This window comes from Nomascus leucogenys, chromosome 23 (assembly GCF_006542625.1).
Source record: "Nomascus leucogenys isolate Asia chromosome 23, Asia_NLE_v1, whole genome shotgun sequence".
Lineage (NCBI taxonomy): Eukaryota > Metazoa > Chordata > Mammalia > Primates > Hylobatidae > Nomascus > Nomascus leucogenys.
The window spans coordinates 23,433,966-23,449,771 of record NC_044403.1 but is presented as its reverse complement, the minus strand read 5'-3'; the positions used below and the strand labels follow the sequence as shown (position 1 = coordinate 23,449,771).

General features: G+C 34.1%; 1 protein-coding gene across 1 annotated transcript; it reads left to right on the top strand.

The window, feature by feature from the left end:
- The first annotated feature begins 350 nt into the window (after positions 1-350).
- On the top strand, positions 351-15,057 carry KLRF2 (killer cell lectin like receptor F2). Its single transcript, XM_003265468.2, has 6 exons — positions 351-527; positions 4,158-4,256; positions 8,011-8,058; positions 12,281-12,429; positions 12,688-12,800; positions 14,913-15,057. Exons 1-6 carry the CDS (start codon positions 458-460, stop codon positions 15,055-15,057), a joined length of 624 nt encoding a protein of 207 aa, XP_003265516.2. The 5' UTR covers positions 351-457.
- Positions 15,058-15,806: the final 749 nt, after the last annotated feature.

The following is a 15,806-nucleotide window of genomic DNA, read 5'->3' as shown; positions in this document are numbered from 1 at the left end:
TCCCAAATAGCAATATGGCTATTTTAACTTTTTTAATTTGAATTTTTATTTACCTAGACCTTTGTTTTGTTTGTTTAGAGATTATTTGTTTTATTTTATTTTTTCTCTTACTTTATTGTAAAAGACATGAAGGAAGGAATTATGTTTCTAATACACCGCACGCAAGTGGCAGGAACACACAAGTCCATTTGTTGAAAACAGTAGAACACACTAGCTACCTTTACCTTGAAATTCACAGAATTGTAGCCAGATATTAACAAGCTTATATCCATTTTCATTTACCAACACATCCTGTGTGGTTTTAGACATCTGTGTCTCAGTAAATTTTGACTATTTTTGGCCTTCCGTTTAGTTTTCTTTTGGTACCTTGTGCCAAAGAGGCATATCCAAGGTTGAGATTAGTTTCCATTTTCTTTGTACTATTTTCTGGATAATAAGACATTAAACATTTGAAGAGATGGAGAATGAAGATGGGTATATGATGCTGAGTTTCAAGAATCGTTGTAAATCAAAGCAGAAATCTAAAGGTAGGAATATTGCTCCCCATCACCACATTTAAAATTTCATTATTCTTCTAGGAAGAGAATTATCTTAGAATTTTTAAATGTCTTAAAATTGATCATAATAAGGAATATAAAAATGGTCATAAATTGTCTGTTAGATTATTTAGATTCATGAGAGCATCAACAATAAAAAGGCTGCATTTTCAGAGCCATGAGGTAAGAGAAATGCTAATATGACAATGTGTAAACCTGTGTGTTGTAGCATAAGAACATAACTTTCAAAGAAAAGGCTGAAAAATTGTGTTTTTACAGAAACTTCCTCCTACGAAACTTAAAGTTTATATAAACTTAAAGCATAGATATATGCTTATATATATTTATGCTTATACATATATAATATTTTTAATCTTCATAAAGGCCCTATGGGATTGGTAGAACAATCCACTGGGAATGCGAGAAGAGAGAAAAAAAAAAACAAAAAAATGTTAATCTTTGCTCCTTAGGGCTGCTCTGTGGTTGGCTTTGTTTGTTTTTTCAGGAATTTTGAAAACAATCTTGTTGAAATAGCCAAGACCTAAGTTAAGATGACATAGGCCAGAAATTCAGAATTACCAGTCACAGTGGCAGTTCTGCCATATGTATTGAACATTCTCGTGTACTATCCCATTTTATATCTAGCAAATGCAAACTTCCCCCACACCCCCTACAAAATGACACTTTTCTTATTATCTGAAGACTCAAGATCTTTTTTATGTTTTAATATCATGAAACAAATGTTTACTTTTTCAATAGTAACTTACTTCCATGCAGCAAAAACTAGTACCATTGGTGTTAAATTGACTGAGGCAGGCCAGGCACAGTGGCTCATGCCTGTAATCCCAGCACTTTGGGATGCAGAGGTTGGGCGGGTCACCTGAGGTCAGGCATTCGCGACCAGCCTGGCCAACATGGTGAAACCCCGTCTCTACTAAAAAAACAAAAAAAAACTAGCTGGGTATGGTGGCATGTACCTGTAATCCCAACTACTTGGGAGGCTGAGGCAGGAGAATCACTTGAACCCAGGAGACGGAGGTTGCAGTCAGCTGAGATCATGCCACTGCACTCCAGCCTGAGTGACAGAGCAAGACTCCATTAAAAAAAAAAAAAAAAAAAAAAAATTATTCAGACCCTAAAGCCCACAGACTAAATGTACGGCTCTTGGCAGAAGCTTTTAGCCTTCTTAAATCTCAATACTTTGATTTATAATAAGAAAAATCTACCTAATGATGCTTTTATGTGGATGTTAAACTAAATTTACAATTTTTAAATCCATAAACTACTTTTTAATATACAAATGTGTACAGAGACAAAATCTGAGTATTGATACATAAAATATAAGATAATATCCATTTAAATTATGAACAAAAGAAGGATAGGGCTGGGAAAATAAATTGGGCCAGAAAAATTACTGTAGGCATGTTTGTGCTTGCCATACATTTGCTTCCAAGCTTCCTTGTTATTATAGACCTAAGGGAAGTCTTACCCTTAGGTAAGATTCAATTCATATTATATATAAGATAAAGTTACACCTATTGCTTGAGATAGATATAATTAATCTTGGTCCTAAATCAGAAAAAATATTTTCCTGAGTTCTCGTGAAGCACATAAAATAATACAATTGGTGTTCTTGCAATAGTAGCACTAGCAGATTTTGTAGGGCAATTTCTTCATATAGCCCCGTGTAAGCCAATGGCATCTAGCCAAGCATTGCTAGGATAGGCCAGCATACTGCACTTCAGGTACTCAGCTCTCTGTTCACCTGGCTTGATATATATGTAAATCATGGCTTACATGAAAACATTAATTTTTGATCTATTGTTCTGTTTTTATAAATCTTATTTGGCAAGAAGTTTAAAGTCTTCCTCCCTGGCATGTATGGAAAGAGCACTTGTTAACTACAGATCCATATACCTTTGATTGGTATTTTCTCATAAAATTGCAGAAATGTATTTTGACGATTTTCAATTCAGTAGAAGTCTTTCCATATTTGCTTGAACAGCAGAAATATCTACAGGGAAGAAAAAGAAAGAAAATTATTTTGGACTTACTCAGTAATACAGACAATTGAGTAGTAAATTTCAAAAAGTACACTACATATAGTGAATTCTCTAAGTATATACTATAGATCTAATCAGATGCAGTAAATCCGTAAAACCTATTGAAGTAAGGCATCCACACAGAAATTAGATTTGAGAAACAGCACTTTTATTATGACTTAGAAGACAAATTATTTGTGAAATGTACAACCAAGGTGATGAAATTAAATGCTTGTTTATAAATAAAATAATAAAAACTAGGGAATAGTTATCAGAGTATCTCAAATTTCTTTGCTTTCTCTTTGGCCACTAGCCTGGCAAATTGGCTGGAATGATTCTAGATTTGAGATAATTATATGATCATAATTATATGATGTCTGCATATAAAAGGAACCTGTCATAATTTTGTGAAAAAAGTGTATACATCCAATTTATTCAAAAGTGCTAATATGTGGAAAAAAGTAGCTAAATTTGAAAGAGGATTATAATATACATGTCCTTGTTTAACTTCTCTAGAGATTACTTGTTTATTCCTTTATAAGGAAACTATTCTTGCCAACTGTAATGCAATGAAATACTATAGCAGAGATGTCATATAAGCATCATTAATTGGAGATCTAATACTACCTAGGCTGAAACTGATTCCTGTCTAAAGAGTCAAACCCAGAAAAATATAATACATTACAGGTGTAAGGTGAAATAAAATGTGGATGTTTCCAGTACAGTGACTGGTATATAATAGAATTTTAATAAATATTTCTTTCCCTCTTTTCTTTCTTTTTTTTTTTTTTTTTTTTTTTGAGACGGAGTCTCGCTCTGTCGCCCAGGCCGGAGTGCAGTGGCGAAATCTCGGCTCACTGCAAGCTCCGCCTCCCAGGTTCACGCCATTCTCCTGCTTCAGCCTCTCCGAGTAGCTGGGACTACAGGCGCCCGCCACCATGCCTGGCTAATTTTTTTTTGTATTTTTAGTAGAGACGGGGTTTCACCGTGGTCTCGATCTCCTGACCTCGTGATCCGCCCGCCTCGGCCTCCCAAAGTGCTGGGATTACAAGCGTGAGCCACCGCGCCCAGCCTCCCTCTTTTATTTCTTAACAGTGAGTCACTAAATTGAATAAAACACATAATTGTGCCTGACATAGATATATACATTTTATATATTATTCTTTCTATATAATTTACATGTATAGAATAATATATGTTTACATTGTATATATTTATATTTTATATAATATGTTATAACAAATATTTACATCATATATAATTTATATAATATATATCATATGTATTTGTATGTATAATATGTTTGGAATTTAAGACATCATTTTTAGGTCCTCAAAAACACCACCAAATAATTAACAAGTCTACGTCAGTACAATTCAAAACATTTAATAATAGTAGTATCTCCTTAGTTTGGGATTCTAGACTTTTTATTTTTAAATTTTCACTTAATCATAAATTCTAATGACGTATCTAAAATGAACATGAGTTGTCTCTGTAATAAAAATGAAACAGAAAAATATTTATAAAGTGAATAATCACAAGAATTCTAAAATTCATGAAGTAAAATTCAACATTTCAGATTTCTCCCTATATCCACAATATTATTGTCTTCTGCTCATATTTGGATGCATTGGGATCCTTATTTTCATTATAACAGTGATTGACCTGAAGTTCTGGCGTGAGTAGTAAATTTTTATTTATTTGAATATTTTCAGAAGATAAATGTTGATCCTTCATTCCTCTTAATGCCAAGATAAGCTCTACGTTGTAGCCCCAAACTAGTATATGTCATATTATAAAATTATATTAAATTTAAAAAATTAAATGCTCAAATGCAAGCTTGGTATTTATTCTGCATCTTTTCTTATAAAGAACCCCTAATAGAGGTGGACTTTATTATCTCATAATTTTAAAAGTAATGTATTTTTACTAAAAGAGTATCTGCTCATCAGTATCGCTTTGTGAGATCATTATTTAAGCATACATATATATTTTAAGATCCATCTGAAAACCATTTTAGGTAGACTTCCAGACTTTTTTCTTCCTGAAGTGGTGCTTGTATGTGTATACTATAGCTATTCTATTTGAACAACCAAAGAAATTCATAGTTTCTTTGATTTTCTGTCTTGCTTTTAAGGCTGTGAGCTAAAATGAGTAGTGTTTTACATATAACACGACAGGAAATAGATTTTGGGGGCTTTTGAGATGAGATTTCTAAAAATAGGTGAGTCCTAAAGCAACTTCTGTAGCGTAGAAGATCCTTTACTTCTTAATAAAGGATCCATATTTGTATTGGGCAATTGGGCAATTTTGTGTTTTTCCCAATACAACAAGGGAAAATATCAGACTTTTCTCAGACCAAATATATATTCTACTTAATGTATTTCTTCTCTAAATATCAATCATATACCTCAAATTTGTTCAATGCTATATTGAAATCAATTACTAATTACCTGAAAATGTCCACTTATTTAACATTCAGTGTTAAACGACTATTTTTAGTCATTATGAATCTATTTAAGTAGGTATTGCTTTCTGTTAACCAGTAATTCTAAGAAGTTGAATCCACTGTAGTAATTACTATGGCTTTAAAAATGTTCCTAAAATTCAGGAGATAATTTCTTGTTAGACACTGAGTATGATCTTTACAGGCCACTGTGCTCTCTTGTAAATCAGTTTTCTCTTCAATAAAATATAAATGGTAAAATGACATAAATGATGCAATAATTATTCTTTTAAAGAAAAACGCTATTGAGAAGAAATCAATAAAATTTGACACGTTGATGAATTATTAGTAGGAAAAATATTTTTTTCTAGCCATATTTTTTATTCTAATAAATTAGTAACAATTACAATATGTGTGTTTCTATAAAATTTGTCCTTGGATTTTGACCAGTTTAAAATATTCTTCATGGCTTCCAGTCAAAATGGAGTATTGATCATAAATATTTATATCTCCTCTCTCCCAGTAATCTATCCATAGAACAAGAAAAGATAGCAAAATAGAGTAAATTAATCAAAGCACATAGAATGGAAAGGGGAGAAAATTTTAAAGAAAATGAAAAGTGGATAGTATAATGCTATTGGATAAGTCAATGGGGAGAACCTTAGTTCAAATAAAGCATAAAAGACAGCTGCAGTGTAGATGAAAGCTGTTCATCATGGCTCAGCTAAGGCAGGGCTCCATTTCAGAGAGGAGAGTCAGAGGGTAAAGGGAGGTCTAAAACAAGATAATTCTTTAATACATACAATGCTTATTACCAATTAAATTTAAAAATAAAATAACTGTTGAAAGCCAAAAAAAATGAAGCAAACTAATTAAGTGAAAGACTTTCTAAGCCATGCTCTTTTTGATTGGTGTCTTGTCAATCTGTTGGTCTATTTACACAGTGGATTTTGCCCCTATATCATGCAAAAAAAAAAAAAAAAGAAAAAGAAAAGAACTCTCTAAAACAGTGAGATATATAGATAGAGCTAGGTAGAGCTCCTGATTTATGGACTGGTGGTAGGTGCAATAAGATGTATGCCCCCTTGTTTTGGTTTTGGAGTGAGAGAGGGGAGTAGTGTATAGGTCTACTACATAGCTTGGCTATTTCTTGTGCCATTTCTTCTGAAAAGTCATGGTAGCTAACCAAATATCCCAGAGCACAGAGCAAAATGTCAGAAAAAAAAATGTAGATAAATAAAAGAGGATATCTGAGATGGAAAATCAAAAAATGCCTGTTTATCCAGGAAGGTCAATAGCTCTTTTAACAAGCTTCCAGAAGAAGAAAATAGGTGAAAAAAAGTAGATATAAAATAATGAAAAAAGTAATATAAACCGTTTTTCAAGAGTAAAAGCAAAACCAAAAAACATGAGTTTTCAGCTTACAAGAACCCACTAAGTTCGGAACAGAAAACAAAAACAGATAATACATAGAAAGAGATGATAGATTAGATAGATAGATAATAGATGATAGATAGATAGATGATAGATGATAGATAGATAGATAGATAGATAGATAGATAGATAGATAATTTCAGAACATCATGAGTAAAAATATAATCCTAAAGGGTTTACATAAATAATTAGTTTTTTCCCAAAGCAAATTAGCATCAGATTTTTAAACGCACCTAAAAAGATTCTACTGGAGCAATGCCTTCAAAGTTACGAGCAATCTTGATTTTGACTTAGATTTGAAACAAGAGTAATCAAGTAAATATTTTTTCCCTTCATTCTTTTGGAATAACAACAGCAAAAAAGAATGTGGGAGGTGGGTGGCTAACTTTGGATAGAATGAAGCTAGCCCAAGATTATAATCAAAAGACTTTTCAAATTAACAACTGTTCTGTTTTCCTAGCTAGCAATTAATTCTGTCTGTATGAAAACAAACTATAAATAATGCAACTAGGAAGCTGAAGGAACTTGATGATATGGTCAAAAGATTTTTTTTTGTTTGGTCTGCAACAAGGGAAAATAAGATCAAGACTAGGCATTGGAGCTCATGCCTGTAATCCCAGCACTTTGGGAGGCCGAGGCAGGTGGAGCGCTTGAGCCCAGGAGTTCCAGACCAGTTTGGACAACATAGCGAAACCCCATCCCTAATAAAAAAAATATACAAAACTTAGCTGGGTGTGGAAGTGTGCGCCTGTACTCCCAGCTACTTGGGAAGCTGAGGCAAGAGGATGGCTTGAGCTAAGGAGCCAGATGTTGCAGTGAGCCATGATATCAGGCCCGCTGCACTTCAGCTTAGGTGACGAAGCCAGACCCTGTGTCAAAAAAAAAAAAAAAAAAAGGTTAAGAATACTAATAAAAATGAAAAAAAAAAAAGAAAAGATAAAAGAATGTCAATTAAGAAGTCCAGTGGAAAAAAAAATATACAAAAATGTAATATCATATATGAAGTCTAAGATCTCACATAATATTTAGAATTGGAGGCCGGGCATGGTGGCTCACACCTGTAATCCCAGCACTTTGGGAAGCCAAGGCGGGTGGATCACGAGGTCAGGAGATCGAGACCATCCTGGCTAATATCGTGAAACTCCATCTGTACTAAAAATACAAAAAATTAGCTGGGCGTGGTGGTGTGCGCCTGTAGTCCCAGCTACTCGGGAGGCTGAGGTAGGAGAATGGTGTGAATCTGGGAGGCAGAGCTTTCAGTGAGCCGAGATCGTGCCACTGCACTCCAGCCTGGGCAACAGAGCAAGACTCCATCTCAAAAAAATAAATAAAAATAATAAAAATTAAAAAATAGAATTGTGATTTGCACTTAAAGGACTAAAAACAGATATGGTGAAATGTAGTTAAATCTGGGGAAGAAGAGGAGTGGATGCATAGGAGAAGAGAAACTCACAATTTTTATTAGTATGCCTTCATTTTCTGCTGGTACTTTATTCTAGATTGCTATTAATTTTTAAATGTTTCTCATATCTTTTCTTTGAACTGAGAACAGATAAAAAAATGGATTTCTCCCAGAATGTAAACATCAGCAGTCTATCAGGTAATACTCTTTTTGTCTGTTATGTGCTACTCTTAGGGGTAAATTCAGTTTTGACTTCCCTCTTCCTGTATTCACCCATGTTACAGAGTAAGCCAACAGCACTGGTGGAGACAGGTATGGGACTGAAAAGGACATCCTCTTCCTCAGTGCCACTGCTGTGTATCAAATGGTTGAAAGGCAGGACGATTGTGGTGATTTCTAGGAGGAAAAAAAATAGGGTTTTAGTGAGTCAACAACAGGATGATAGTGGATTTCCTGCCATACCTAACTTGCCAAATATTTATCGAGTATCCACTGATAGGTGTGCCATGTAATGGCTGTTGGCTGTAGTGCGAAGAGTGTGGGCTTGAGATAGACCTATGTTTGAATCAAGAGATTTCAAACAACTCTTCACATGAATTTAGGCAAATTAAACATAGTTTTTTAAACTTTCAAATGAGGATATTATAATAATAACTGTATCATAGAATATTTCATGTGGATTAAACAAACTGTGATTAATTTTCTGTGTCAACTTGGCTAGGCCACAATACCCAGGCAGTTTGTCAAATACCAGTCTAGATGTCACTGGGAAGATATTTTTTAGATGAAATTGGATTTTGCATTTGTAGGTTTTGAGTGAAATGGGTTATCCTCCATAATGTGGGTGGATCTTATCCAATCAATTGAAAGTCTTGGAAAAACTACTGAGGTCCCCAAAGGAAGAGGGATTTTGACCTCCAGACTTCCTTCAGACTGAAGATATAATATTAATTTTTCCTGGGTTTTCATCCTGTTAGCCTATTCTGTACGTTTTGGACTTGCCTGCCCCACAATTACATGAGACAATACCTTAAATCTCTCTATATATGTGTATATATGTGTGTGTGCGTGTGTGTGTGTGTATACACACACATATATACATATATGTAAATGCCATTGGTTGTGGCTATGGAGAACTCTGACTAATACAGTAATACAGTGTGGAGGCAGTATAGTGCAGTGGATAAGAACATAGGCTATAGAACTGAGCTAACAGAGTTAGAGTTTCAGTTCTGATATGTATATGCTGTATCAATATATAAAGTTAAATAATCCCTATGTACCTCAATTTCTTCATCTGTAAATTGGAGGTAATAATGACACCGACTCAATAGGATTTTATTTTTTATTATATACTGAAATTTTTATTATATAAATATACATGAAAGTAGAGAGAATTGTATAATAAATCTTCTTGTACCTTTAAAACAGCATCAATAATTATCAATACATAATCAATATTTTCCATCTATATCTTCACCATCATCACTCCCTCAAACTAGATTATATTAAAGTAGCGACTAGATATTATACCACTGAATATTTAAATACTTCAATATGTGAATCTTATAGCTAAAGGCTCCTTTTGCTTAATACAATCACAATCTCACTATAACTCTTGCATTTGTTTTTGATTGATATATAATAAATTACCACACACTCAGCAGTTTAACAACATATGCTTGTTACTTCACAGTTCCCATGAGTTGGGAGTCAGGGCACAGTTTAATTAAGTCCTCTGCTCAGGGTCTCACAGGCAATGCAGTGTAGATGTTGGCCAGACCACCCATCTTTCTAGAGCTGAGGTTCCTCTTCCAAGCTCTCTCTTATGGTGTTGGCACAATTATTTGTGGTTGTAGGGTATAGGTTACTGCTTTCTTTCTGGCTTTCAGCTATGACTCCTCTAAGCTTCTGGAGGCCTCTGCATTTCTTTGCCACGTGTCACTCTTGTACACCCTCTCGAAACATGGAAGCTGAATTCTTTAAAGGCAACAGGAGTTCTCTCTCTCTTCAGGAAAGGCCTCAGCCCTCTTTCATGGACTTACATCTGATTAAGCCAGACCTACTTGGGATAATCTTTCTTTAGATTAACTCAAAATCAACAGACGGGGACCCTTCTTTTGTTTTCAAAATCCCGTCATCTTGCTATCTAATATAACCTAATCATGTGAGTGATATTTCATCATATTCACAGGTCTTACCCATAGTTATGAATAAATTACACAGGTCATGTGCACCAGAGGCTGGACCTATGGGGTCATTTTAGAATTCTGTCTACCACAATTCCTAATAAAACTGGCAATAACTTCTTAATATCTTCTAATAGTCAGCATTAAAATGTCTTTTTTTTCTTTTCATTTGATTTCTTAGAATTATAATCAAAGACTTTAATTGCATTTGGTTAATATGCCTTTTGAGTCTTAATTTATAGACACTTGTCCCCTCCTTTTAGGTTTTTTTTTGCCATTTATTTGTCAAAAGGTAGGTCATGGTTGGGCACAATTTCTCATATTCTGAATTTTCCTTTTCATATCTTCCTGGTGTCACTTAACTCTACAAAGTTATTTTAGAAACTAAGCGTATATAAGGTGCTTAGAAACCTGCCTGGCCCACAACAATGGCTATATGTGTATGTTGTTATTATTATGTAAAGCATCTAAGAGAGCAATTGATATAAAGAGTTGCTCAATAAATGTTTTTCTCAATTTTCATCCTGTATTTCTTCTTCTTTTAGAAGATGGGACTTAAATCTGAGTTACCTACAATAACTCTTTTGGACAGTTAGTGTCCACATCTTGCATCTTTTGGTGTTTTACAATGCTACACTCACCATTTGGAGTTTTTTCATTGTGTTTTGCAGCACTCCAGTGGTAGGTACTTCATTGACCAGTCTGTCAATATCTACATAATAAAATTATTTCATCCAAGTGGCACATTCTCACTAATAATAGTTAATAAATATCCCCTCTCAAATCATAATTTGGGAGGTATATTAGAGGTCATTTCATACCTTTTAGCAAACAACTATGTATTTGTACAACTGCAATTACAATTTAGTTATCCTGAATCTTTTCAATTTTTTTTAAATTATAATTTTTCAGCATTGGCCACACTTGCCCTGATACAGCATGTATTAATGAGTTAAGAATATATGTGAAGTTTCATAAATCTAAATTTAGGTCATAATAACCTTCTTCAAATTATACCGGCTCATATACTTTTTAAATCTTAGCTGGACATATAGTTTAATTTCTAAAAGTAATTTTTAAATAAAATTTTAGGGTCATAGTTGACAGACTAAAATATTAACAATGAAAATATGATGTTTTAACTTAGAAATATTTAATCCAACCATTCAACATTCAACAATAAGCATTTATTACATACAAAGTACTAAATGATAAGAGAGTCAAAGATGAATATGACAGTCCCATCTCACAAACCTTCCAATCAGGTGGAAGATATGGAGATGTTTACAAGTGAATAGGACGTAAACCATTTGTCCTTTGCTTTAGCAAAGGTATCAATTATGGTATCTCTGTGTTGAGTCTTACAGATAGCAGAAATTGACTGGTTCAAGGCTTCCTTTTTGAGGTGGAAATATAATTGTACATTAAAGAAAAAGTTAGTGGGTAAAGAAGGAAGAGGAGGCTATTCAAGACTAAGGGAACAGTATGAACGAAAAACACAGGAGAATAAGTACCCAATGCATCAGTAATAGTAAGTAATCTCACAGACATGAAGTGCAGGTTGTAAAGACAATCTTGAAATGTCAAAGGAATTAGAACCAGATAGTGGAGGAAATTAAATAATAAGCTTTTACTTTTTCAGTTGGTAATTAACTGTCAAAAATGTTATAATTTGCTTCCTCTGATTATGGGGATCAGAATTCACAGGCTTTGTTCTCCCCTACTCCATCATCCAAAACCCTGCCCAACTCCTGGAAATACACAGGTTAGTAAATTATTCTCATTTTACATAACTCCTTTTTTTTTTTTTTTTTTTGAGACAGAGTTTCGCTCTTGTTGCCCAGGCTGGAGCGTAATGGCTCGATCGTGGCTCACCATAACCTCCACCTCCCAGGTTCAAGCGATTCTCCTGCCTCAGCCTCCCAAGTAGCTGGGATTACAGGCATGGGCCACCATGCCTGGCTAATTTTGTATTTTTAGTAGAGACGGGGTTTCTCAATGTTGGTCAGGCTGGTCTTGAACTCCCAACCTCAGGTGATCCACCCACCTCAGCCTCCCAAATTGCTGGGATTACAGGTGTGAGCCACTGCACCTAGCCTGAACTGCTTTTTATTGACCAAAAAAAAAATGAGTTGGAAAAATTTATTTTCCAGGTAGTCACATTTGATAATATTTATATCTTCCCTGTTGGCTGTAAAGTTTAATTAATTTTCCCCTATATTTTCCTTTAGGACACAATTATTTGTGCCCAAATGACTGGCTGCTGAACAAAGGGAAATGTTACTGGTTTTCAACTTCTTTTAAAACGTGGAAAGAGAGTCAACGTGATTGTACACAGCTACAGGCACATTTACTGGTGATTCAAAATTTGGATGAGCTGGTGAGAAATCAAAAACAGGATCTAACTGCACAAGGAAAAATGGCTAGGTGCAAGTTCACTGCCTAAGGAGCATGGGAGGTTTATTGTCGTTGCTGTTGAACATGTGTTAGCCACAATGCAGTTACTATTGCTCGTGAAAAAATGCTAATGCATACGAAAAAATATATTTTATTAATGCCGGCACAGAGACTTACACTATAGAAGGCATCAAAATTTTTTTAAACAAATGAATGAATAAATACACTATTTCCTCTGCAGGAGTTCATACAGAACAGTTTAAAACCTGGACATTTTGGTTGGATTGGACTATATGTTACATTCCAAGGGAACCTATGGATGTGGATAGATGAACACTTTTTAGTTCCAGAATTGTGAGTAGTTATTTGTAAGGGAAGGGTGCTAATGTTTATTTATATAATTATTTTTGTATTAAACTTCCTCACTTTCCATTCTTTTTTTCCTTCTTTCTCTGTTTTCCCTTATCTTTAAATTTTTTTCTCCTTTTTCCTTTTTAGCTCTCTCTTTTCTTTCTTTCCTTCCCCCCCCCTTTTTTTCTTTGCTTCCTCTCTTCTTTAACATTCACCAATTTTGAAAAATGGGATGGAAAGTATTCATTTTGTCACCTGGCATTTTAATTGTCCAAAATTCATACTAATTTTTAAATTTCTAAGCTGATTTAAATCTCATTTGAAATAATTTTATGCAAATACTTTTCATGTGGCAAAAGCAAAGACAAAATTCACCTATAAATAAAAGCTGGAATATGTAGAAAGGTCTGGAGTTGAAATCAGAAAGCATGAATTTAAAAATTTTGCCCTTCAGAAATTCAACTAAACTTGTTGATATCCATTTCTTTTTCTTTTCTTCTCTTTCTTTCTTTTCTTTCTTTCTTTCTTTCTTTCTTTCTTTCTTTCTTTCTTTCTTCCTTTCTTTCTTTTTTTCCTCTTTCCTTCTTTCTTTTCCTTCCTTCCTTCCTTCCTTCTTTCTTTTTTTTTTTCAGCAGTGCCTTGCTCTGTGGCTCAGGCTGGAGTGCAGTGGTATGATTGTGGCTCGCTGCAGATTTGACCTTCTGGGCTCAAACAACTCTCCCACTTCAGCCTCAGGGTAGCTAGGACTACAGGTGTGGTGCCATCACACCTGGCTAATTTTTTGTATGCTTTGTAGAGATGGGGTTTTGCCATGTTGCCCAGGCTGGTCTCCAACTCCTAAGCTCAAACTATCACCCACCTCAGCCTCCCAAACTGCTGAGATTACAGGTGTGAGCCACCACTCCCAGCCTGATACCTGCTTCTTTATCTGTATAAAAAGATCCATGATGCTTTCTTCACATTGTTCTTACGTGAACAATATGAGGTATTGCATGTAAGAGGGCTTTAAAATTCTGGTGTCACATTTAGACATTTTCTTCCATGCTTTCAGTTACTAGTCATACTACCAAAACACTTGAGATGTGGTAAGTTTGGAGCAAAGGCCATGGAGCCACAGTTCATTTCAGTTTAGAGATTCATCTACTCCTGGATACATCTATTCTACATTTATTATCATCCTTCATAAACATAAAACTAAAGGATGAAGTAGTATCCATTTCCTGGACCTGCTTTTAATGCAATACTTGGAAAAAAGTAAGATTTATTACTAATTTTTATTATAATTAATATTATTTTTTACTTTTTTGGAAACCACATTACTATAAAGGTAAAATATCCCTTTTAAAAGCTTTTATCTTATCATTTAAGGAAAACAACACATATGCAGGTGGTTATAACAGTGTTCAGTCTGTATTTTCTTAAACAATCATTAGTGACTAGAAAGAATAGTTTACGAAATAGGTGTCTTCAAAGGCATTCCATTTATACATTGTGCATCATCCTAACCTTATACTGTGGAAGTTATATGAAGAATTTAAGAGTCATCTAACAGTTTTTACTTTGACTTAACAAAATCTTGGGCGACTGCCTCCCAACTCACATTGTTATAGCGTTATCTATCACTATGTAGTTTCTATTGAAAACTTCCATTTTGGCATCTACTTACCTTATAAAAAATTATTTATGCTGCTATGTGGAAAATTAATAGATAGGAAACAAAACTGAAATTATGGAGGTCAGTTTGAAGGCTATGGCTAGAGATAAGGGAGAGATAATGGTAGCTTGAGTCTAAGTTGAGAAGCTGGGAGAAGTGAGTGGATAGAAGAGATAATCTGGAAATAGAATACTCAGGTCTTGCAGGTATATATAATGAGAGGTTTGAGAGGTAAGGAAGAAACTGGGATGTCTTCTAGTCTAGTCTGAGCTTTCAGGGTGTTGTTACTAAGATAGGAAAGAGGAAAAGAGGCTGCATTAGCAATGAAAATTCCATTCTAAAACCTCTGAAAAACTTTGGCTGCTGAGGAATTACCTATAAAAGTTTGGCTGGAGAAAACTTTAAAAGATACTACCATCATTTTAAGATAAATGCTCAAAAATCTGTCCTTTATCTCTTAGGTTTTCGGTGATTGGACCAACTGATGACAGGAGCTGTGCCGTTATTACAGGAAAGTGGGTGTATTCTGAAGACTGTAGCTCCACATTTAAAGGCATTTGCCAGAGAGATGCAATCTTGACGCACAATAGAACCAGTGGTGTGTAAATGTACAACAAAATATAGAAATACTTTGCATGTTAAAGCAGAGCCAGATTTTAAAGACTTAAGATTTTTAGGTAAAGTTGCTAACAGAAAGTTTCTGCTAACAGACATCATCTAAATAGGAGAAAAGTATTTTATCCTGAATTGACTATAAAGACAACTTCTGAACAGAACTTTTACTCTATACTTGGATTTCTGGTTTGTCTTTTCCATGGCATTGACAATAAAAGCCAAATAAAAAATTAGTAATTATTTTAATAGTTATTTAATAGTTTGATTTTTTTTGCATTTAAAATAGCATGGAATAAAACAACTTTAAAGGAACGTTATTTAGCTATATGTGCTATGTGGTAGATTGGAAGGAAAGCAGTATATGTACAAATATAATATTTGAAGCATGGAATTCTGAATTTTTCATCTGTGTATTATAGCCTGAATTGTTTGGTGGGGAGTGGGTAATGAGAAATTACCTACTGGGTATAATGTACAATATTTAGGTGATGGATAAACTAAAAGCTCAGACTTCTCCACTCTGTGATATATCCATGTAACAAAATTATGCTTGTACCCTTTAAATGTATTCAAATAAAATAAAATAAACTCATGTGGCCAAATATTCAAAACAAACAAAAAAAGCAAATCTGTGCATGTAAATTAAGAATTGAAAGAAGTATGTATGGATGTTAACAGTGCCTATCTTTTTTCTTTAGTGAAATACAAATTTATTTCTTTTTCTATCCAAATACAAAATT